This window comes from Thalassophryne amazonica, chromosome 8, assembly GCF_902500255.1.
Source record: "Thalassophryne amazonica chromosome 8, fThaAma1.1, whole genome shotgun sequence".
NCBI classification, from domain to species: Eukaryota; Metazoa; Chordata; class Actinopteri; order Batrachoidiformes; family Batrachoididae; genus Thalassophryne; species Thalassophryne amazonica.
This window is the reverse complement of record NC_047110.1, coordinates 102537017-102561269: the sequence shown is the minus strand read 5'-3', so window position 1 is coordinate 102561269 and position 24253 is coordinate 102537017. Positions and strand designations below refer to the sequence as shown.

The window sequence follows — 24253 nt, the reverse complement described above, 5'->3', positions numbered from 1 at the left end:
CAGCGAGATAATATTTTTCCGAACATATTCCATGGCAGCGTTCAGATCCGTGAACTCCATGTTGTCCTCACCATAAGTGATGCGGAGCCGAGGTGGGAACAACAGTCCATACTGAACATCTCGCCTGTTACGAAGAAGCCTCTTGACATCAGTGAGATCTGCTCAGGCTTTGGCCACACTAGCTGTGTAATCTGGGGCGATGAAGACCGGCGCCTCTCTGTATCGAAGCGGCCCATGACGGCGTACACACCCCAGTATCTCCGCACACTCCTGGAAGTAATGCAGCTTCACCACAATGACCTGCGGCTTTCCTCCCTCCTTCCTCCTGCCTGGCGTGCGTTGAAAGTGGGTCAATACGTGGTGCGTTTTCTAGATCCAGTAGCTCCTTGAGAAGTTCAGCTAATGCGGTAGCAGTGCTCAACTCTGATGTTTTGGGGACGCCAATAATCCTCAGATTGCATCTCCTTAAACGGCCCTCCATATCGTCATATTTCTTTCGGAGACCATTTAACTTTGGCTTTCATCTCAATCACAGCACTGCGCAGAGAAACCACCTCCTCTGACCAGGTCGACAAGCCGTCCTCCACGTCTTTGAATCGAACTTTTACCTGGTCTAAATCAGCCCGGAGGGCCGTGGTGCCGCTCGCCACTTCCGCCCACACCGCCTGTAGCTTGCCTTTAATAAATCCAAGGTCTTCCGCCAGCAAATCCTTCATTTCAGCTTTTATTACCTCTAAGATACTGGATTTTATTGATGCTAGAATGTCTGTTTTCAGCGTCGAGAAGTCCATCTTGGTCGACTTTGATAGTGGCGGTGCAGGGTCTTTAGCATAACTCTGATCGCAGGTAGCATCAGGCCTAGCGGCTGCAGATCCCGTATATTTATATTTTCTCAAACTGGATGCCATCATACATGAAAAAGGAGCCAACACTGTAAAGATAGACTAAAAATAACAGGTGTCAAATTTAGCAGAGATAAATTGTAAAAACACCACTATATAGTAAACAAAAAACGGGAGCTCACGACAAACACTTCTTACTCTTCCGCTGCCATTTCCCCCCCTCCAGGGGGGAAGCTTTTGAAAATTCAAGGTAAAAATTGGCCATTCTAGGGGTACCCAAAGGGGAAAAGCCAGGTATGACAGCCCAAGTCCCTTCGTCATGTCCAGAAGGCTGGGGAAGTTTGAGTGGGCAGTGTCATTCCGGGTTAGCCAGTACATGGCCCTCAGTGAGGCAAGCGGAGTCCGTGGACATTTTTAAGTCAAGACTTAAAACCTATTTTTATTCTCTTTCTTGTGAGTTTTTTTTTTTTTTTTTTTTTTACATTTAATTGTTTTACTTCTGTTTTTAATTAGGTATTTGAATTTTTTTTATTTATTTTAATTTTTTTATGTTGAACTGTTCTGTATGAGGCACCTTGAGATGGCTTCTGTTGTAATTTGGCGCTTTATAAGATGATTAAGTTGAAATTGAACAACATTTTATTGAGTCTTAAAGTAAATAAATATGAACTTGGTTACTGGATCCTTACACTCTGGACATAATAAACTCTACATGGTGGATCCTTGATCTCTGGACATAAGCAGAAATAAAATCTGTTAGTTTTTGTCAAAAGCATTTCCTTTCAGACATTATTATTGGCATGAATGTATTTCCATACGTATGAGCTGCAGCTGTTGCAGATGTGCTTCAGGTCAGGTTTCTAAAGAATGCAAGACGTCTCATTTTGGGAGGAAAAAACGTTTTGGCCGATTGTAGTTTGTCTGTATTGCAACGTTTGTAAGAGGTGTCATTTTATTTAAAGTGGCGATTCTGAAGTTATCATCATCAGTTATGATTTTGAAGTTATTAATTCCGAGCGGACTCCATCTCGGCAGAGAGCTGCGCAGCGTTTGAAGCTCGTTTCTTGACTGCAATAAGACAAGAGTCCCAGTTAGTGACTTTAATCCACACAAAAATGACTCATGATATTTTAATGGCTTCCAGGGGGTTTAAGAAGCTGACTTCAAACTGGAGTCACGCTGCTGAAATGGTTGATTACAGACGCTGTATTGAAAATCGTAACGGTCCAACATAAGCGTAACGGTCCAAAATTATAGCATAACAGGCGGTAACGCAAGTTTGCGCTAGCTAGAACCCTGCCTTCTCTCCAGCTGATTCACTCTGGATGAATGTATTCAGTGTTTGGATGTGTTGTAGCGCATTCGCACAAAAGGACTGTCTCGTACATAATTCAGCGACTGAAATGTTGTTCAGAATAGAATGCAGCCATTTGTGATCACACTGGGTTTTCTATTTACACAGCCGAGGCACAGTTCGCTCTGAGAGATCAGAGCAGCTGTATTGTCAGTTTTTCTTTGCATTTTCACTTTGTTTGCATGTAATTTGCCCAAAAACCCATTGAAAATGCTGTGGTTTGTACCCCCGGAAGTAGAGAAATTACATCATATGCGTCACCCCCAAATGAGACTGCTCTGCCCTATTGTATTGGTACTAGGTCACTCATTGACTCTAGAGCATGGTATCCAGTGGATAAAGGACCTGGGTTCAATTCTTGCTCATTTTGCACACAGACATGATGGTATAAGAGTTTGTAGCACACGTTCACAAATTGTAATTCTTTCAGTGCAGACGCTCATGTGCATGCCCCATAGATCATTCACAGAGTCATGACAAGTGAATCCTTAGATCTTTAAGCCCACACACAACAGTAGATCTGTAGATAAGATGATCAGCTGAGGGAGTGGTGAAGTATAAGTCACACTGGAGTATAAGTCACAGCTATTAAAAAATGCCTCTTGAAGAGGAAGAAAATATATAAGTTGCACTGGAATATAAACCACAACTTTTTCTGTGTTATGAGCTCTTTAATTTGGGATTTTTGTGCATTGTTATAGTGTATTTTTCATTACTGGCATTTATTATTTTATTCTTGGAGTTTATTTTGTTTAGTGCTTTGACTCTTGGGAAAGTTTGATATAAATAGGCCGGGGAGGTGATGGTCTAGTGGTTAAGGTGTTGGGCTTGAGTCCAGAAGATCATGGGTTCAAATCCCCGTCTGACTGGAAAATCACTAAGGGCCCTTGGGCAAGGACTTTAATCCCCTATTGCTATTGCTTTAATCCCGTTGATGGCAGCACCCTGACATCGGGGTGAAGGTGAGGCATAATTGTAAAGTGCTTTGAGTGTCTGATGCAGATGGAAAAGCGCTATATAAATGCAGTCCATTTACCATTTAAATAGTCATTATATTTACTATGGCTAATAATACATTTGTGAATTTTCAGTATATAAGACACATGGGAGTATAAGTCGCAAAGCCTCCCAAGCTAGTAAACAAAATACACTGTGACTTATACTCCAGAAAATATGGTATATTTTCTGAATGAGCATCCCATTTCCAACATTCTAAAACTTGTATGTTTGATATCCTTTTCAGAATGTGGATGCACAAAATGGAAGGTAAATAGACTTGTGAAAATATTTAATTTGTTTGTCATCTCCTCCTGTTTGCTTTTTTCAGCTCCACCATGTTTTGGAAATTTGACCTCCATACCACATCCCACATTGACACACTGTTGGAGAAGGAGGATGTGATGCTGACTGAGGTGATGGATGAGGATGATGTCCTGCAGGAATGCAAGGCCCAAAACCACAAACTGGTTGACTTCCTACTCAGACCACAGTGCATGGAGGACTTGGTCACCTATATTACGCAGGAACCCAGCACGGATGTTGAAGAAAAAGTAAAATACAAGTAAGAGAGATTGGTGCAAATGTGATGGAAATTATAGTGAGCCAAAATCTGTGGGAAAGCTGTTCCAAGCAGTTTTTTAAAATTAATTTTGTTTGTTTATTTTTAAGCTAGGATTTAGTGTAAGTTTTCTCCTTTCCTCTTTCCCCAGGTATCCTAACATATCATGTGAGCTGCTCACATCAGATGTGAGTCAGATCAATGACCGACTGGGAGAAGATGAGAAACTGCTGATGAAACTGTATGGTTTTCTCCAGAATGAGCCACCTCTCAACCCACTTTTGGCCAGCTTCTTCTCCAAGGTCCTATCCATTCTCATAGGACGTAAGCCTGAACAGGTACATCTGTGAGCCCAGAGGTGGTGTGTCAGGAACCAGGATGATGTATTTTGGATTGTCTGATTTGAAGTAACACTTTTGATCATTAATAATCTGTAGCAAACCTTGGTTCATATTGTTGAAATCTATACCTTCATGCAATCTTATTTAAATATTTGAGTGATCCAGTGCATGGTGTTTCTGGAGTGGTTTCCTTTAGGAGTTTTTTGCTTTCTTTATTCAGATAGTGGAATTTCTGCGAAAGCGGGAAGATTTTGTAGACTTGATGATCAAACATATTGGTACATCTGCCATTATGGACCTGCTGCTGAGAATGCTCACCTGTATCGAACCACAACAGTTGAGACAGGATGTTCTGAATGTGAGTAGTACCACAGCATTTTTGAGTTCATCCACTAACACCTTCAGAGATCAAACAAAAACCCATATACTTTTCGCTTTCAGCCATTGCTTTATTGAAAGAATTATTCTTATTATTGCATTCATAGTAGGGTCTGATTTTGTTTGCAGTGGATCGAGAAAGGATTTGCAGTGCTTTACTTTTTCCACATTTTATGTTGCAGCCTTATTCCAAAATGGAGTAAATTCATTTTTTCCCTCAAAATTCTACTCAAAACACCCCATAATGACATGAAAAAGTGGTTGTTTTTTCACAAATTTATATATACATAAAAAAAATGCTAAGAAATTACGTGTAAGATAAGTATTCACACCCTTTTTTCAGTACTTTGCTGATGCACCTTTGGCAGCAATTACAGCCTCATGTCTTCTTGAATATGATGCCACAAGCTTGATGCACATATATTTGGGCAGTTTTGCACATTCTTCTTTGCAGCACCTCTCAAGCTCCATCAGGTTGGATGGGGAGCGTTAGTGCACAACCATTTTCAGATCTCTCCAGAGATGTTCAATCGGATTCAGGTCTGGGCTCTGGCTGGGCCACTCAAGGACATTCACAGAGTTGTCCTGAAGCCACTCCTTCGATATCTTGGCTGTGTGCTTAGGGTCATTGTCCAGCTGAAAGATGAACCTTCACCCCAGTCTGAGGTCAAGAGCGCTCTGGTGCAGATTTTCATCCAGAATGTCTCTGTACATTGCTACATACATCTTTCCATCAATCCTGACTTGTCTTCCCGTTGCTGCCGCTGAAAAACATCCCCACAGCATGATGCTGCCACCACCATGCTTAACTGTAGGGATGGTGCCTGGTTTCCTCCAAACATGATGCCATGTCAGAGAGTTCAATCTTTGTCTCATCAGACCAGAGAATTTTGTTTCTCATGGTCTGAGAGTCCTTTAGGTGCCTTTAGGAAAATGCTAGGCAGGCTGCCATTTGTGTTTTACTAAGGAGTGGCTTCCATCTGGCCACTCTACCATACACGCCTGATTGGTGGATTGCTGCAGAGATAGTTCTCCTTTTAGAAGGTTCTCTTCTCTCCACAGAAGAATGCTGGAGCTCTGACAGATTGACCTTCGGGTTCTTGGTAACCACCCTGAATAAGGCCCTATAACGTTTAGCCATGTTGTTGTATATTTCATGTCACCTTACTTGAGGTGTAGTAAGTTTCATTGCATTGTTTGTATGTTGTCATTAATTTTTATGGAGCAATTTGTTACATTCATGAGACTCAAGTGAATAATGATAAAAGATGATGGCATGTCATATCACTGCATTACTCTGGCATGCCATACACAGCAGGTACGTTTTAATTGTAAAAACGCAAGCTTACACTGTCAAACAGCACGCGTTGGCCTGTTCAGATTGTAATTAAAGTGCACCCTAGCCAGCCACTGCTGCGTAGTAAGTAAAGTGTGATGCTTGCTACGTGACCCCAGTACCACGTGAACTGCGAAAATAAATGCTCCAGTGAGCGGGTTGTGTTGTAATATTTAAGCCTGACCGTGTGTGTGTGTGCACACGTATGCTTTCAACATAAGGGCCCCAGTGACCTCGCCCTTGGTGTCTCTAGTCACCATACCAAGTTTGGTGTCGATTGCTTAATTACTGTGGTTGTGCATAGCAAACACGCCCACCCACATGTGTTCAGCTTTATATATTAGATATATTAATGTTAACACACACACTCACACATATATACTCAACAAAAATATAAATGCAACACTTTTGGTTTTGCTCCCATTTTGTATGAGATGAACTCAAAGATCTAAAACTTTTTCCACATACACAATATCACCATTTCCCTCAAATATTGTTCACAAACCAGTCTAAATCTGTGATAGTGAGCACTTCTCCTTTGCTGAGATAATCCATCCCACCTCACAGGTGTGCCATATCAAGATGCTGATTAGACACCGTGATTAGTGCACAGGTGTGCCTTAGACTGCCCACAATAAAAGGCCACTCTGAAAGGTGCAGTTTTATCACACAGCACAATGCCACAGATGTCGCAAGATTTGAGGGAGCGTGCAATTGGCATGCTGACAGCAGGAATGTCAACCAGAGCTGTTGCTCGTGTATTGAATGTTTATTTCTCTACCATAAGCCGTCTCCAAAGGCGTTTCAGAGAATTTGGCAGTACATCCAACCAGCCTCACAACAAACTGTCAGAAACCGTCTCAGGGAAGCTCATCTGCATGCTCGTCGTCCTCATCGGGGTCTCGACCTGACTCCAGTTCGTCGTCGTAACAGACTTGAGTGGGCAAATGCTCACATTCGCTGGCATTTGGCACGTTGGAGAGGTGTTCTCTTCACGGATGAATCCCGGTTCACACTGTTCAGGGCAGATGGCAGACAGCGTGTGTGGCGTCGTGTGGGTGAGCGGTTTTCTGATGTCAGTGTTGTGGATCAAGTGGCCCATGGTGGCGATGGGGTTATGGTATGGGCAGGCATCTGTTATGGACGAAGAACACGGGTGCATTTTATTGATGGCATTTTGAATGCACAGAGATACCGTGACGAGAGCCTGAGGCCCATTGTTGTGCCATACATCCAAGAACATCACCTCATGTTGCAGCAGGATAAGGCACGGCCCCATGTTGCAAGGATCTGTACACAATTCTTGGAAGCTGAAAATGTCCCAGTTCTTGCATGGCCGGCATACTTACCGGACATGTCACCCATTGAGCATGTTTGGGATGCTCTGGACCGGCGTATACGACAGCGTGTACCAGTATCCAGCAACTTCGCACAGCCATTGAAGAGGAGTGGACCAACATTCCACAGGCCACAGTTGACAACCTGATCAACTCTATGCGAAGGAGATGTGTTGCACTGCATGAGGCAAATGGTGGTCACACCAGATACTGACTGGTATCTCCCCCCCCCCCCCCCCCCCCCCCAATAAAACAAAACTGCACCTTTCAGAGTGGCCTTTTATTGTGGACAGTCTAAGGCACACCTGTGCACTAATCATGGCATCTAATCAGCATCTTTATATGGCACACCTGTGAGGTGGGATGGATTATCTCAGCAAAGGAGAAGTGCTCACTATCACAGATTTAGACTGGTTTGTGAACAATATTTGGGGGAAATGGTGATATTGTGTATGTGGAAAAAGTTTTAGATCTTTGAGTTCATCTCATACAAAATGGGAGCAAAACCAAAAGTGTTGCGTTTATATTTTTGTTGTGTGTGTGTGTGTGTGTGTATGTATGTATGTGTGTGTGTATGTATGTATGTGTGTGTGTATGTATATATATATATATATATATATATATATATATATATATATTTGCAAAAATCTAAAATAAAACCTCATGTTGTCGTCATGGGGTATTGTGTGTAGAATTTTACGGGTTTTTTTTTTTTTTTTCTTTTTTTCATCCATTTTGGAATAAGGCTGTACCATAACAAACTGTGGGAAAAGTGAAGTGCTGTGAATACTTTCCAGGTGCACTGTGTTTACAGAATAACTTTTACCTCTGCTATTGCTCCTAACTCCCTGGTGTCTGTTATCTTTCAGTGGTTGAATGAGGAGAAGGTGATCCAGAGACTGGTTGACATGGTACAATCCTCTCAAGATGAGGATGTGAGTTTGCTGTTCATCTTTGACAATTATTTTCAGTGTTGTACTTCCTGATACAATTTTTTTTTAAAAAGGACAGGAAACCCAAATTGTGTGATGCATGTGTTCATACTAGTCTAAGCTACACTTGTGCAAGCAGATAAATTTGTTTTGTTTGCTAGTATTTTGAGAGGTCTAAATAAATATCTGACCAGAAATGATACTTGTGCAACATAATGTCTGGACTTACTTTAAGACCTTTCAATCTTCCTACTTTTCCTTTCTGATTGCTTTGTCTTGATGGATTATTATTTTTTCTCCTTGTCTTGTTCTTATTCATCTTTGCTACAGAAACACTCTAATGCTTCACAGTCTCTGTGTGAGATAATCAGACTGAGCAGAGACCAGATGTTCCAGGTGCAAGGCTGCTCAGAGCCTGACCCTCTACTTGCCACACTTGAAAAGTTTGTATTCATTCGTCCTCGTATTATTTTTATGAGGTGTCCCTTTTACATTGCTTGGTTGTTGATACTAAAGTGTTCCTTTTAAAAGTCAAATTTCACATTAGCTGTACATCTCAATTTATGTTGAATCCCTTTTACTCATGCACCCCGATTAATGTTCTGCATTCAAGTGGGATGCTGCTATATTTGAATGTGCACACAATGAGGAATGGAATTAAAGTTGAAACAGTTATATAAAGTCTTCATCAGACCATGGTAAGAGCTGGCTGCTTCAGTGCCTGTGATGAGACAGCAGGACACATGCTTTCCCAGTACAAGGCAGACAACTGAAGTGATAAGTACTTTCACACAGTGCTGCATCCTCTCTGTTATCTCCTCAAAACCTGAGTGAACAACATGCAGGCAGAGTACCCTGGAAGTAGGTACTCTGCCTGCTGGAAAATTTGGCAGCTTTTTTTATAATTGTCATTTCTCAGTAAAATGGCAATATATGGGTGTCTCTTGAAAGCCTACCTTCTCTGGAACAAAATGAGCATAAGCACAGCATTTTCTGTTGCAGCAATTCAAACTGAAAATCGACTCATTAAGAAATGCAACAGATTGTAGGATTATTGGATTTATTGGTGCCAGATATTGTGCCCTCACAGTTTGGCACTGCACCCGACACTTCGTGCTATGTTAGGTTGTCTGTTGTATTAATTGCTCGAGCTGGCTTGATAATTTTGATAAAATTGCCAAATACTCGAGCAAAGATGAGTTCACAATATTAATTTGTTTAGCTAATGCAGCAGGCAACTTTTTCCTGTGTGTAAAATATGCATCAGAATTGTCCGTCTATGGGACAAACACGTTAGTAAAATAGGAAAAGGTGAACCTGATGACCGTGTGGGGAAACAGTGTAAATATGTACTTGTTTGTGTGTATTGTTATGAACTGTAGTATTATGAGTGGCTTCTCTCTGCCGTGTTCAAGTTATTCATCAGAACAACATAAAAATAAACTGTTCTGATAGACTAAGCACACAGTTTGTGTGACTGGGATTTTCAGAGTGACGTTAAATGTGATTGTCACTGCTATTGACCTATATTTGAGTGTATGTGAGTGTTCTGTGGATTTTTTTTTGTCATGACTGACTCCATTTGTTCCCTCTTTGCTTTGCTTTTTAGGCAGGAGACAGTGGAGCAGCTTCTGTGCAACATCTTCGACAAGGAGAAGAATGAATCTGCTATTGTCAGCGTTATCCAGATCCTCCTCACTTTGTTTGAGACCAGGAGACCAGCGTATGTCTTCTACAATCTGTCTCATTGGACATCTTCATAGGCCATAATATGTACAGTAGTTCAAAGGTTACAAGACCAGTTTCTACCCATTTTTACACCCATTTCTTCTTTGTTAACCTGAGTCACTAAATTTGATGTTTTCTGTTCATCAGCAGTTTGTGTCAACCTTTAAATGGGCAGTGGGGTCCTTTTTGTAATCCAGAACTAGAGTTCATCTTGTTACCTCCAAAGTTAAGACACATACAGTGCATCTGGAAACTATTCACATCACTTATTACACATTTTATATTACAGTCTTGTTCCAAAATGGATGAAATCCCCCCCCTTTTTTTTCTCTTTTTTTGAACTTTATTTACATTTCTTATTTTTACAAAAACCAGAAAAAAAAAATACAAGACTTTACATGAATTGAAGAATAAGGGGGGAAAAAAAGAAACAGAAGCTGCTCTCGCAAAGAGATGATCACTGTTGATGCTCTCTCCGGTGTTTGCACATGCACAGTGCGAGAGATAATCAGCGCATAGATGCTTGTAGAGCTGCTTCAGCAGCAGGATACCCTCACGATGGCCGACCAGAATATCAAACAGATTTGATTTTCATCTGACCATACGATTGGTGATCGGGAGGTGGTCGCGAGATGTTAAACGCAGCTTGTTACTTCATGTATACTACACGATGCAAGACGTGCAATTAAGGTGAAACTCGGCGAGATACAATAAATGCTCGCACGAGTGGAAAAATCAGCTGAAAAAGGCCAAAACTCGCACAGTGTAAGTCCAGCTTTAGTCAGGGAGGCGACCAAGAACCTGATGGCCACTCTTGTCAGCTCCAGCATTCCTCTGTGGAGAGAGAACCTTCCAGAAAGACAACAATCTCTGCAGCAATCCACCAATCAGGCCTGTATGGTAAAGTGGCCAGATGGAAGCCACTCTTTAGTAAAAGACACATGGCAGCCCACCTGGAGTTTGCCAAAAGGCATCTGAAGGACTCTCAGACCATGAGAAACAAAATTCTCTGGTCTGATGAGACAAAGATTGAACTCTTTGGCGTGAATGCCAGACATTATGTTTGGAGGAAACCAGACACCATCCCTACAGTGAAACATGGTGGTGGCAGCGTCATGCTGTGGGGATGTTTTTCAGCAGCAGGAACTGGGAGACTAGTCAGGATTGAGGAAAAGATGAATGCAGCAATGTACAGAGACATCATGGATGAAAACTTGCTCTAGAGCGCTCTTGACCTCAGACTGGGGTGATGGTTCTTCTTTCTGCAGGACACTGACCCTAAACACACAGCCAAGATATCAAAGGAGTAGCTTCAGGACAACTCTGTGAACATCCTTGAGTGGTCCAGCCAGAGGCCAGACCTGAATCTGATTGAACATCTCTGGAGAGATCTGAAAATGTCTGTGCACCGACGCTCCCCATCCAACCTGATGGAGCTTGAGAGGTGCTGCAAAGAGGAATGGACAAAACTGCCAAAGATATGTGCACCAAGCTTGTGGCATCATATTCAAGAAGACTTGAGGCTATAATTGCTGTCAAAGGTGCATCAGCAAAATATTGAGCAAAGGGTGTGAATACTTGCGTACACGTGATTTCTTCGTTTTTAAGTTTTTAATTGGAAAAATTTCAAATCTTTTTCGTGTTGTCAATATCGGCTGTTAATAGAATTTTGAGGGGAAATATGAATTTACTCATTTTGGAATAAGGCTGTAACATAACAAAACGTGGAAGAAGTGAAATGCTGTGAATATGGATACGCTGTAATCCTGGTACTCTTATAAACGTGGTCAATCTTTTATACTTATTTGCACTAAAATGAAATGAAACAATTTTTTTTTTCTCATTAATCTTTATATTTGTGCTGTTTAATAGGTTTGAAGGTCACATGGAGTGCCCCCCTGGCATATCTCATCCTTCATTTTCTGTGAACCACAGCATCCTGGAAGCTGTTAGGCCTCGACTGAAAAACTTTCACCAGCTGCTACTGGAACCCCCAAAGGTAAAGTGCTGTTATGTTGGTAGCAGAGGAGTTAAATGAGGGACAGGAAATTGTCTTCGGGCAGGGTTGAAACTTTGAAATGCACAAGATATTGCAGCGTATATTGAGAAACTGAATGACGAATGTGCATGTTGCAGTGTTCAGACCTCAGCACAGCACTTTGGGCATGTTAAACTTTTTCATTGAAAATAGTGGTGTTACGGTGCATCCAGAAAGTATTCACAATATTTCAATTTTTCCACATTTTGTTACAGTTGTATGCAAAAGTTTGGGCACCCCTGCTAATTTTATAAATCATTGGCTGTCTAGATCAGAAATTTCAGTTAAATATATCATATAGCAGATGAACACACTATTTGAGAAATGAAATGAAGTTTCTAGTATTTACTTGAAACAAAATTGGGGAGGTGCATAAATTTGGGCACCCTTGTCATTTTATTGATTTGAATACATTTAGCACTAATTATTGGAACACAAAATTGGTTTGGGAAGCTCATTAACCCTTGACCTCCTTACACAGGTGAATCCAGTGATGAGAAAGTGTATTTAAGGTGGCCATTTGCAAATGTTTCTCCTCTTTGCGTCTCTTCTAATGAGTGGCAACATGGGAGCCTCTAAACAACTCTCAAATGACCGGAACATCATGGTTTAGGGGAAGGATACAAAAAGCTATCTCAGAGATTTCAGCTGTCACTTTCCACTGTGAGGAACATAGTGAGGAAATGGAAGACCACAGGCACAGTACTATTTAAGGCCCGGAGTGGCAGGCCAAGAAAAATCTCAGATAAGCTGAAGTGAAGGATGGTGAGAACAGTCATAGTCAACCCACAGACCTGCTCCAAAGACCTACAACATGATCTTGCTGCAGATAGTGTCTCTGTGCATCATTCAACTATGCAGCACACTTTGCACAAAGAGATGCTGTATGATGCTGTAATGCAGAGGATGCCTTTTCTGCGTACACGCCACAAACAGTCACTTGAGGTATGCTAAAGCACATTTGGACAAGCCAGCTTCATTTTGGAATAAAGTGCTGTGGACTGATGAAACTAAAATTGAGTTATTTGGACATAACAAGGGGTGGTATGCATGGCTAAAAAAACAAACAAACAAAAAAAAAAAACCACAGCATTCCAAGAAAAACACTTGCTACCTACAGTAAAATTTGGAGGTGGTTCCATCATGCTGTGTGGTCAGTGCAGGTACTGGGAATCTTGTTAAAGTTGAGGGTCAAATGGATTCTAGTCAATGTCAGCAGATCCTTGAGAACAATGTTCATGAATCAGTGACAAAATTTTTCTGTGCACAAGAAATGTTTGATCCATGTGAACGCCAAATAATGTCTATCATGCAAAGTGTTATTTACCATATCAGAAGCTTACTATGTGTGCATGAACTAATCAAATGTGAGAAATAATTACCTTGTTAAAAAGATGTACATTATTGTTATTAAATAATCTGTTTAATTGTCCATCAACAGAAGAATGTGATGAAGACAACATGGGGTGTTCTGGACCCTCCAGTGGGCAACACTAGGCTCAGTGTAGTAAAACTGGTGGCCAGCTTGTTGCAAAGCAACACACACAGCATCAACACAGAACTCATTAACCTCAACACACTGGATGTCATACTTGTGAGTATTTAATGACCCTGGTTCCTAGAAACTCAAAGTATGGGGTTTTGTATACCATGTTTTCTGGACTCTAATTTGCTTTAAGACCCAGCATGTAAATTTCATTAAAATCTGAGTTTTATGGTGGTTTGTGTCTAGCTTAATGGTACAGTAGTGTTCAGAATAATAGTAGTGCTATGTGACTAAAAAGATTAATCCAGATTTTGAGTATATTTCTTATTGTTACATGGGAAACAAGGTACCAGTAGATTCAGTAGCGTCACAAATCCAACAAGACCAAGCATTCATGATATGCACACTCTTAAGGCTATGAAATTGGGCTATTAGTAAAAAAAAAAAAAAAAAAAAAAAGTAGAAAAGGGGGTGTTCACAATAATAGTGTGGCATTCAGTCAGTGAGTTCATCAGTTTTGTGGAACAAACAGGTGTGAATCAGGTGTCCCCTATTTAAGGATGAAGCCAAGCCCCTGCTGAACATGCTTTTCTCTTTGAAAGCCTGAGGAAAATGGGACGTTCAAGACGTTCAGAAAAACAGCGTAGTTTGTTTAAAAAGTTGATTGGAGAGGGGAAAACTTATACGCAGGTGCAAAAAATTATAGGCTGTTCATCTACAATGATCTCCAATGCTTTAAAATGGACAAAAAAACAGAAGCATGGAAGAAAACGGAAAACAACCATCAAAATGGATAGAAGAATAACCAGAATGGCAAAGGCTCACCCATTGATCAGCTCCAGGATGATCAAATACAGTCTGGAGTTACCTGTAAGTGCTGTGACAGTTAGAAGACGCCTGTGTGAAGCTAATTTATTTGCAAGAATCCCCCCCAAAATTCCCTCTGTTAATTAAAAGACGTGCAGAAGAGGTTACAATTTGCCAAAGAACTCAACTGGCCTAAAGAGAAATGGAGGAATATTTTGTGAACTGATGAGAGTAAAATTGTTCTTTTTGGGTCCAAGGGCAGCAGACAGTTTGTGAGACGACTCCCAAACTCTGAATTCAAGCCACAGTTCACAGTGAAGACAGTGAAGCATGGTGGTTCAAGCATCATGATATGGGCATGTTTCTCCTACTATGGTGTTGGGCCTATGTATCGCATACCAGGTATCATGGATCAGTTTAGATATGTCAGAATACTTGAAGAGATCATGTTGCCTTATGCTGAAGAGGACATGCCCTTGAAATGGGTGTTTCAACAAGACAATGACCCCAAGCACACTAGTAAACGAGCAAAATCTTGGTTCCAGACCAGCAAAATTAATGCCTCACAGATGTGAAGAAATCATGAAAAACTGTGGTTATACAACTAAATACTAGTTTAGTGATTCACAGGATTGCTAAAAAAGCAGTTTGAACATAATAGTTTTGAGTTTGTAGCGTCAACAGCAGATGCTACTATTATTGTGAACACCCCCTTTTCTACTTTTTTTTACTAATCGCCCAATTTCATAGCCTTAAGAGTATGCATATCATGAATGCTTGGTCTTGTTAGATTTGTGAGACTCTACTGAATCTACTGGTACCTTGTTTCCCATGTAACAATAAGAAATATACTCAAAACCTGGATTAATCTTTTTAGTCACATAGCACTACTATTATATTATTCTGAACACTACTGTACGTTACTGCCCACTTCTCCTCCAGAGTGTGAGCTGCAATATCTCTTTCAGTGTTCAGGTGCATCTTGTCACACGTGTAGAACGTGCTGTTTTGTGACCAGAGTTGTTGATGATGTAATACGCCCCCCCCCCCTCCCCCCATACACGTTGCTTTGAAATATAAGTTGCAGGACCAGCCAAACAACTTACAAAAACTTAGTCACATAACATGGAAAATCATACAATCTCAAGAGGATTGAGAATTTAATTTTATTTGGAAAATTATAAATGACACTGTGCTTCTACGTTGGTCTTCAGTGCAGGGAGAGGTTGACGGCTTTAGGACATTTTTACTGTTGACAGTGTCAGATGTCATGACCTTGAGGTGGTTATAAAGCTTCTCTGTGGCAAGGCTCCTGGGGTGGATGAAATCCGTCCTGAATACCTTAAGTCTCTGGATGTTGTGGGACTGTCTTGGCTGACACGCCTCTGCAACATCGCGTGGCGATCGGGGACAGTGCCTCTGGATTGGCAGACCGGGGTGGTGGTCCCTCTGTTTAAGAAGGGGGACCGGAGGGTGTGTTCCATCTGTAGGGGGATCACACTCCTCAGCCTCCCCGGAAAGGTCTCCCCGGAAAGGAATTCGACCGATGGTCGAACCTCGGATTCAGGAGGAGCAGTGAGATTTTCGTCCTGGTCGCGGCACACTGGACCAGCTCTACACGCTCCATCGGGTGCTCGAGGGTTCATGGGAGTTCACCCAACCAGTCCACATGTTTTGTGGATCTGGAAAAGGCGTTTGACCGTGTCCCTGAGGACACCCTGTGGGGAATGCTCCAGGAGTACGGGGTACGGTGTCCGGGGTCCTTTGCTAAGGGCTGTCCGGTCCCTGTACGACCGCAGCAGGATCTTGGTTTGCATTGCCGATAGTAAGTCAAACCTGTTTCCAGTGCACGTTGGCCTCCGCCAGGTCTGCCCTTTGTCACCGGTTCTGTTCATTATTTTTATGGACAGAATTTCTAGGTGCAACCAGGGTGTAGAGGGGATCTGGTTTGGGAACCACAGAATCTCGTCTCTGCTGTTTGCGGACGATGTGGTTCTGTTGGCTTCGTCAAATCAGGACCTTCAGTGTGCACTGGGGCAGTTTGCAGCCAAGTGTGAAGCGTCCGGGATGAAAATCAGCACCTCCAAATCCGAGGCCATGGTTCTCAACTGGAAAAAGGTGCTTTGCCCTCTTCAGGTCGGTGGAGTGTCCTTGCCTCAAGTGAAGGAGTTGAAGTATCTCGGGGTCTTGTTCACAAGTGAGGGACAGATGGAGCGTGAGATCGATAGACGGATCGGTGCAGCATCTGCTGTGATGCGGTCGCTGTATCGGACCGTCATGGTGAAGAGAGAGCTCAGTAGAGGGGCAAAGCTCTCGATTTACCAATCGATCTACCTTCCAATCCTCACCTATGGTCATGAGATTTGGCTCATGACCGAAAGAACAAGATCGCGAGTACAAGCGGCCGAGATGAGTTTCCTCCGCAGGGTGGTTGGGCGCTCCCTTAGAGATAGGGTGAGGAGCTCGGTCACTCGGGAGGAGCTCGGAGTCGAGCCGCTGCTCCTCCACGTCGAAAGGAGTCAGTTGAGGTGGCTCGGGCATCTTTTCCGAATGCCCCCTGGACGCCTCGCTGGAGAGGTGTTCCGGGCACGTCCCATTGGGAGGAGGCCCCGGGGAAGACCCAGGACACGCTGGAGGGACTACATCTCTCGGCTGCCTTGGGAACGCCTTGGGGTTCCCCCGGAGGAGGTGGGGGAGGTGTGTGTGGATCGGGGGTCTGGGCGGCTTTGCTTGAGCTGCTGCCCCCGCGACCCGACTCCGGATAAAGCGGAAGAAAATGGATGGATGGATGGTTTAAAAAAACAACAACAAAAAAAAACAAACCCTGCACACATGATCAATGTTGAACTGTCAAACTGACAAATTAAACTGTTGTCTCATGAGATGACATGTTTGGGCTTGTAGAGCTATTTTCTACTTCAGCTTTGATCTCTTGTACAGTGTCGTTGTTGTGGTTATGTGTGCATTCGTGTTCACAAGATATTTATGACCATCATTTCAACTTATGCAGTTTCAGATTCACTCAAGAGGAAGTGGTTTAGATAATGTACTCAGTTAATTTAAGACTGAGTCGAGTGGAAGCATCATCGCTCGACTTTGACTACGACAGTCAAAAAGTGTATATTCTTTTAATGGGTTGTTAAACCGCGGCCACCATATGCATTTATTTACAAATATCACTTATATCATGTAATATAGACTTGCAGATATTACACATTTGAATAGCATTCACAGTTTTACTAACATTGCTATCATATTTTTTTTTCTCCACCCTTTTTACTGTAGGATATGTATTTCAAATACATCTGGAACAACTTCCTCCACATTCAGGTGGAGATTTGTACAGCCATGATTCTGGCTATGCCACCTGCCCCCTCTGAAATCCAGCTCGACACTGAGCAGGAATGTGCCAGGGAAAGCATCCTCATCAAACACGTAAGGCTAAAAAGAGTGTTTCCCAATCCTGGAACTTTGGACCCAAAACACTGCACATTTTATATTCATCAATGCTGTAACTGCATGCAAGGAGCCAAATCAAACATTCTGTTGTTCAGCCAGGTGTTGTTTGCCCGAGCACACCTAACTGGGCTGATGTGATCGCAGTAAATCAGGGTAAATAGAAAATGTGCAGTACTGTGCTCTGAGTATCAGGATTGGTGGAAGGGGGAGAGTGGCTTTACATGGATAGAGATTTGTGACTTTGTCAGTCTATTCACTATTTTGTGGTCTTGCTTGCTCTTTCTTTTTATTTAAAAATTTTTCAATGCACAAAAGGACTTAATTGTCAGACTGGCCGCTCTATCATTCAATTTCTTTCTCTTTCCCAGCTGTTTCAAAAGTGCCGCTTCATTCAGAGAGTTGTTGATGCCTGGACCTCCAATGAGAAAGAACAGTGAGTTTTCTGCTGTCTAATCAAATAAATGAGACAAACATGTAGGGTCCCACTCCATGCATTTTTGGCAATACATTTTCATATTAGGGTGCAAGTTGTAACATCCTGTGAGGCTTAGAGGACAACTGTGTTTTCCAGACTATACAGTTGTGCTTAAAGGTTTACATACCCTGGTGGAATTTTTGATTTGGGGGGACAGGGAGCATTTTTCAGAGAATATGAATAACACAAACTTTTTTTCACTCATGGTTAGTGGTTGTATGAAGCCATTTATTGTCAAACAACTGTGTTTACTCTGTTTAAATCATCATGGCTGGGTGATATGACCTAAAATTCATATCAAGGTATAAAATGAATCCCTTCAGGGTAACAGTATATATCGTGATATAAACATAAGTGTAAAAATTATAATGGAAGTGTTACTGAATGGGTTATATAGCCCTTAACTAAACCAAATTGATAATAAAACAGATGTAATTTTGAGAACATTTATTGTGCAGATATAAAAACTACAGATACAATTTGGCAGAAGGTATATCTAAGATGCAAGCTTAGATTTGTTTTGTTGAAAGAATTAAGTACATTTATTTATTGTTGGGTCAGTGGCTGAAATTTCATCTCTTAAACATCAGATGGCACACCTGCTCCAAATATATGAACCGTAGTTAATTTACTCAAATTTGAAGTCATTCTGGGTAAATTGTCATACCCAGGCTGATTTTATCTTTCTGCTCACTGTTAAAAAATCCTTGCATTATTTAATGTGGCGCTTTCTCACATGTTTGATTCAGGTCATGACAGAGCGCCCTCTTCCACCCAGAGCAGGGGTAGGCAACCTGTTCCAGAAAGAGCCATGAGGGTGCAGGTTTTCTTTGCAGCCACTGACTCCACCAGGTGATTTTACTGATTAATATCACTTTGAGCAGATGGAATCAGTTAATCAGTGAAATCACCTGGTGGAGTCAGCGGCTGCAAAGAAAACCTGCACCCTCATGGCTCTTTCTGGAACAGGTTGCCTACCCCTGACCCAGAGCATCCGCTGAAATAAACAACGGCTTTGCAAACGTTGCACGTCACTGTCTTGGCTTCGCAGTGTTCAGCGGACACGTCAGCGACAGCACATATCAATGCTTGCCGGAGGCGTCTCACATTACAGCACTCCTCGTCTCAGTGAAAGACACACCTCAGTTTAGAACACCCCATCCCCGCACTCTGCAGCAAACAGAGCAGCAAAGCAGCACTTGTGGTTCACAGACATTCACAGCACTTTCCTGGATCGGAAATTGTACCGCAGGTTGTATCAGAAGTTTCTGATCCATGAATTACGCTGGTATCAGAAGCCGATACAGATATGGGATCGGATTGGCCCATGACGTTGTCAACAAGCATTACCATGATTGGTCGGTGGAATCCAAATCTCTACCGTAGGCCAAATTTATATAATTTAATTTATTTCATTTATATAGCACCAAATCATAACAAAGTTGCCTCAAGGCGCTTCACACAAGTAAGGTCTAACCTTACCAACCCCCAGAGCAAGCACACAGGCGACAGTGGTAAGGAAAAAGTCCCTGTGATGATTTGAGGAAGAAACCTCAAGCAGACCAGACTCAAAGGGGTGACCCTCTGCTTGGGCCATGCTAACTGACACAATTATTGACAAAACGAATATATGGGAAATTTTGCCAGTGCACGGGGGGGGGGGTTGCAGAAGTGTTAGCTGGTCAATGCCGATGTCTCACTGGACCAAGAACCATCATTTCAGTCTTATAAAAGTTTAAAAGTAGGAAATTGCTAGACATCCAGCTTTTCACTGATGTAATGCAGTCTTCTAAGTATTTTATGTGGATGAGATTACCAGCAGTTATCTGCATGTATAACTGAGTATCATCAGAATAGCAATGAAAGGTAATCTCAAAACGCCGCACTATGTGCACAAGGGGTGCTATATAAAGGGAGAAAAGCAAGGCGCCTAAGACGGATCCCGGTGGAACCCCAAGTTTCATGTCACTATGGTTAGAGGTAGGGTTATTGTACACAACACAGAACGACTGGTCAGATATGATGTCAACCATGCAAGTGCATTCCCAGTAATCCCAAAATGATTTTCCAGCCTATCGAGTACAATATGATGATCCACAGTATCAAATGCAGCACTGAGATCTACAACCCCAATTCCCATGAAGTTGGGACGTTGTGTAAAATAGAAATAAAAACAAAATACAATGATTTGCAAATCCTCTTAAACCTGTATTCAATTGAATACACCACAAAGACGAGATATTTAATGTTCAAACTGATAAACTTTGTTTTTGTGCAAATATTTGCTCATTTTGAAATGGATGCCTGCAACATGTTTCAAAAAGGTGGGACAGTGGTATGTTTACCACTGTGTTACATCACCTTTCCTTCTAACAACACTCAGTAAGCGTTTGGGAACTGAGGACTCTAATTGTTGAAGCTTTGTAGGTGGAATTCTTTACCACTTGATGTACGACTTCAGTTGTTCAATAGTCCAGGGTCTCCGTTGTCGTATTTTGCGTTTCGTAATGCGCCACACATGTTCAATGGGCGACAGGTCTCTATTGCAGGCAGGCCAGTCTAGTACCCGCATTTTTTTACTACGAAGCCACGCTGTTGTAACGTGCAGAATGTGGCTTGGTATTGTCTTGCTGAAATAAGCAGGGACGTCCCTGAAAAAGACATTGCTTGGATGGCTGCATGTGTTGCCCCAAACCTGGATGTACCTTTCAGCATTGACGGTGCCATCACAGATGTGTAAGTTGCCCATGCCATGGGCACTAACACACCACCATACCATCACAGATGCTGGCTTTTGAGCTTCACGCTGGTAACAATCTGGATGGTCTTTTTCCTCTTTTATCCGGAGGACACGACGTCCATGATTTCCAAAAACAATTTAAAATGTGGACTCATCAGACCACAGCACACTTCTCCACTTTGCATCTGTCTGTTTCAAATGAGCTCGGCCCAGAGAAGGTGGCGGCATTTCTGGATGTTGTTGATATATGGCTTTCACTTTGCATGGCAGAGTTTTAACTTGCACTTGTAAATGTAGCGATGGACTGTTAATTGACAATGGTTTTCTGAAGTGTTCCTTAGCCCATGCGATAAGATCCTTTAACACAATGATGTCGGTTTTTAATGCAGTGCCACCTGAGGGATGGAAGGTCACTGATGTCGGTTTTTAATGCAGTGCCACCTGAGGGATCGCAGGTCACAGGCATTCAATGTTGGGTTTCAGCCTTGCTGCTTACGTGTAGAAAGTTCTCCAGATTCTCTTAATCTTCTGATTATATTATGGACTGTAGATGATGGAATCCCTAAATTCCTTGCAATTGAACATTGAGAAACATTGTTCTTAAACTGTGGGACTATTTTTTCAAACAGTTCACAAAGTGGTGATAATCGCCCCATCTTTGCTTGCGAACGGCTGAGCCTTTTGGGGATGTTCCTTTTATGCCCATTCATGACACTCACAGGCTGTTTCCAATTAACCTGTTCACCTGTGGAATGTTCCAAACAGGTGTTCTTTGAGCATTGGTTATGTAACACAGTGGTAAACATACCACTGTCCCAGCTTTTTTGAAACGTGTTGCAGGCATTCATTTAAAAATTATCAAATATTTACACAAAAACAAAGTTTAGCAGTATGAACCAGGGCTGTGAAAACTCAGTAGATCCACGGAATTCCGCAGATTTCATCATGGGGGGGAGGTTAGTGATGTACTCTTTAATCGTGAACATCACTGAGTTTTTAAAGTGCTTATTGCAAAGCATTCTCTTTTTTTTACCACATCGTGTAAGTTTTATAAGTCTATGGACACTGATCTGTGTGTTACAGATACAAATCAGTTTCCTCGGATCCGCGGCGTTTCGCGGAGGAAAAATGCCACTCAGAGTGTAGCTGTTATGACAATTGTCGTAAAGCAGGACTGGTTGGTTGCTGCAGCGACGCTGTGTGGCTCCTGTGCGACGCTTAAGCTAAATGTAGCATGTGGACATCCCAAAGTTTTAGAGCTTTCAAGTTTTTAAAAGATTTGTGCAGCATGTCTGTGTCACAGAGCGACGTCGCACAAAAAGATGATGGCGAGAAAGACGGTTTGAAAAGTCTTAAAACGACAAGAATCCTTGGAATTGTCGCTGGCTTCATCAACACGCCTGAAAGATAAAAGAAACGGGGAAAAGTGAACTGTGCCCTCGCAGGAAACATGGTAAGAATTTTTCTCTCCCTGGAAAATAAACATTCTACTGTTCAAACAGGATTTTAGACAAGTTTATGTGACTTTTTTTCACTAATCTAGACTTTCTTTCATTGTAAAAGACATTGTGGCTTTGAATGGATTTAGGCTACATGAATTTACATAAGAATGTGACTTTTTACTAGGCCTTTTTTTTTAGTAGGCCTGCACCTTCTCCACAGACAAAAAACCAGTTTGCATACCACCTGGAGAGCAAAGAAAAGAAAACAACACAAAAACATCCAGCCAAACCCCCCAACACACAACAGTAACAGTCTTTTCAATCTTCATAAATTTCATGTAGTTTAATTGTTCTGAGTTAATGCATAATTTGGTTTACATTTAAAAGGAAAATCATTCCAGGTCCTACTTCCACATCATATTCTGTTATTTCAACATCATCACTGACAGGTCAAATAAAAGGTTGAATGTAGGCTCATTTGAGCGCCTTGGGGCAACTGTTTGTTGTGATTTGGCGCTATATAAGAAAAAAGTTGATTGATTGATTGATTTTAAATATCCACTAATTTTGAGATTTCTTCCAGGAGATGCTGAAAAAGTATCATTAGATAAAAATTTAATTCTGGGCCCACAGGGCCCTAGACCCCAGCTCCTGGACGCTGTGCACTCGCTCCCCCCCCCCCAAGAAAAAAATTTTTTTACTCGGATTTCACAATTTTCATTTCACAGCCCTGATGAACATTAAATATCTTGTCTTTGTGGTGTATTCAATTGAATATAGGTTGATGAGGATTTGAAAATCATTCTATTCTGTTTGTATTTACCTTTTACACAATGTCCCAACTTCATTAGAGTTGGGGTTGTAACAGCTCCAGAAACATAGTGGTGTCCAAATCCATTGCAAGCAGAAGATCATTCACCACTTTAGTGAGAGCCGTCTCTGTGGAATGATATTTTCTAAAAGCAGACTGCAGTGGCTCAGAGGTTATTCTCAGTAAGATAGTCCACGAGCTGCCGTGAAACCACCTTTTCTAGAATTTTAGAGCAGAATGATAGATTTGATATCAGCCGATAGTTTTTCAATACACTAGGGTCAAGATTAGGTTTCATAAGTAATGGTTTAATCACTGCAGATTTGAAACATTTAGGAACAGATCCAGAGGTTAATGAGAGATTAATAATTTCCAGCACAGTTGGCCCAAGAGTGGGCCACAGGTCCTTAAGCTGTTTTGTTGGTATAGGATCAAATAAGCAGGTTGTGTTCCTTGTAGATGTTGCGAGTTTCGCCAGCATGCCTAGTGTGATACTGTCAAATTCTGTAACTCTAGGCAACACCTCAGTAATGGCCCCCACCTCAATAGGGTGTACTGGCTGGGTTAAGGCATGCTGGGATATGTTTAACCTAATGTCATCTATTTTCTTCTCGAAGTAATCCAAGAAATCTTGTGCTGTAAAAGGAGTAATAGTTCCGCTTTGTTGCCAGTAATGCATGCTTATAGTCTAAGATAGCATCACGCCACGCGAGGTGGAATACTTCTAATTTTGGACTACACCATTTCCGTTCTAGACCTCCAGCCTTATGCTTGAGGTCATGCAAGTAATCATTGAACCAAGGTGACTGTGTTTTTTTCTTTTGGGGGGGGGTTAATAAAGGTGGTGCAGTCATGTTGAGTGTAATTTTGAGCGTTGAGTTCAAACTATCCACAAGACTGTCTACTGATTGAACATTTTCCAAATGTGAAGATATCAGGCAGCCTAGCTTCGAGTTCAGTCGTAGTTGAGTTATAGATACCATGCAACCCTACGTGGAAGATTCCACTGAATTTTGGAGGTGATCCGGATCCAGATTCTGGATCAAGATTTCACTTCATATATGCTTTGAAGGATTACATCAAAACTACTTCACAGATTCTCACCAAATTTGCACCACAGATATATATTAGGCCATGGAAGATTCCATTTTGGAGGTGATCCAGATTCTGAATCAGGATTTCAATTTGT

General features: G+C 41.9%; 1 protein-coding gene across 4 annotated transcripts in view; it reads left to right on the top strand.

Annotated features, from left to right (window-relative positions):
* ppp6r3 (protein phosphatase 6, regulatory subunit 3) overlaps positions 1 to 24253 on the top strand; it is a 106157-nt gene that overhangs the window by 38698 nt on the left and 43206 nt on the right. For all 4 annotated transcript variants that reach the window (XM_034177118.1, XM_034177117.1, XM_034177116.1 and 1 more), the window contains exons 3-12: positions 3524 to 3757; positions 3906 to 4092; positions 4316 to 4453; positions 8016 to 8081; positions 8409 to 8521; positions 9688 to 9801; positions 11679 to 11805; positions 13286 to 13438; positions 17423 to 17572; positions 17965 to 18029. In XM_034177118.1, coding sequence (XP_034033009.1) covers positions 3531 to 3757; positions 3906 to 4092; positions 4316 to 4453; positions 8016 to 8081; positions 8409 to 8521; positions 9688 to 9801; positions 11679 to 11805; positions 13286 to 13438; positions 17423 to 17572; positions 17965 to 18029 — 1340 coding nt within the window. In that variant the 5' untranslated portion in view covers positions 3524 to 3530. The remainder of the gene's footprint in view (positions 1 to 3523; positions 3758 to 3905; positions 4093 to 4315; positions 4454 to 8015; positions 8082 to 8408; positions 8522 to 9687; positions 9802 to 11678; positions 11806 to 13285; positions 13439 to 17422; positions 17573 to 17964; positions 18030 to 24253) is intronic.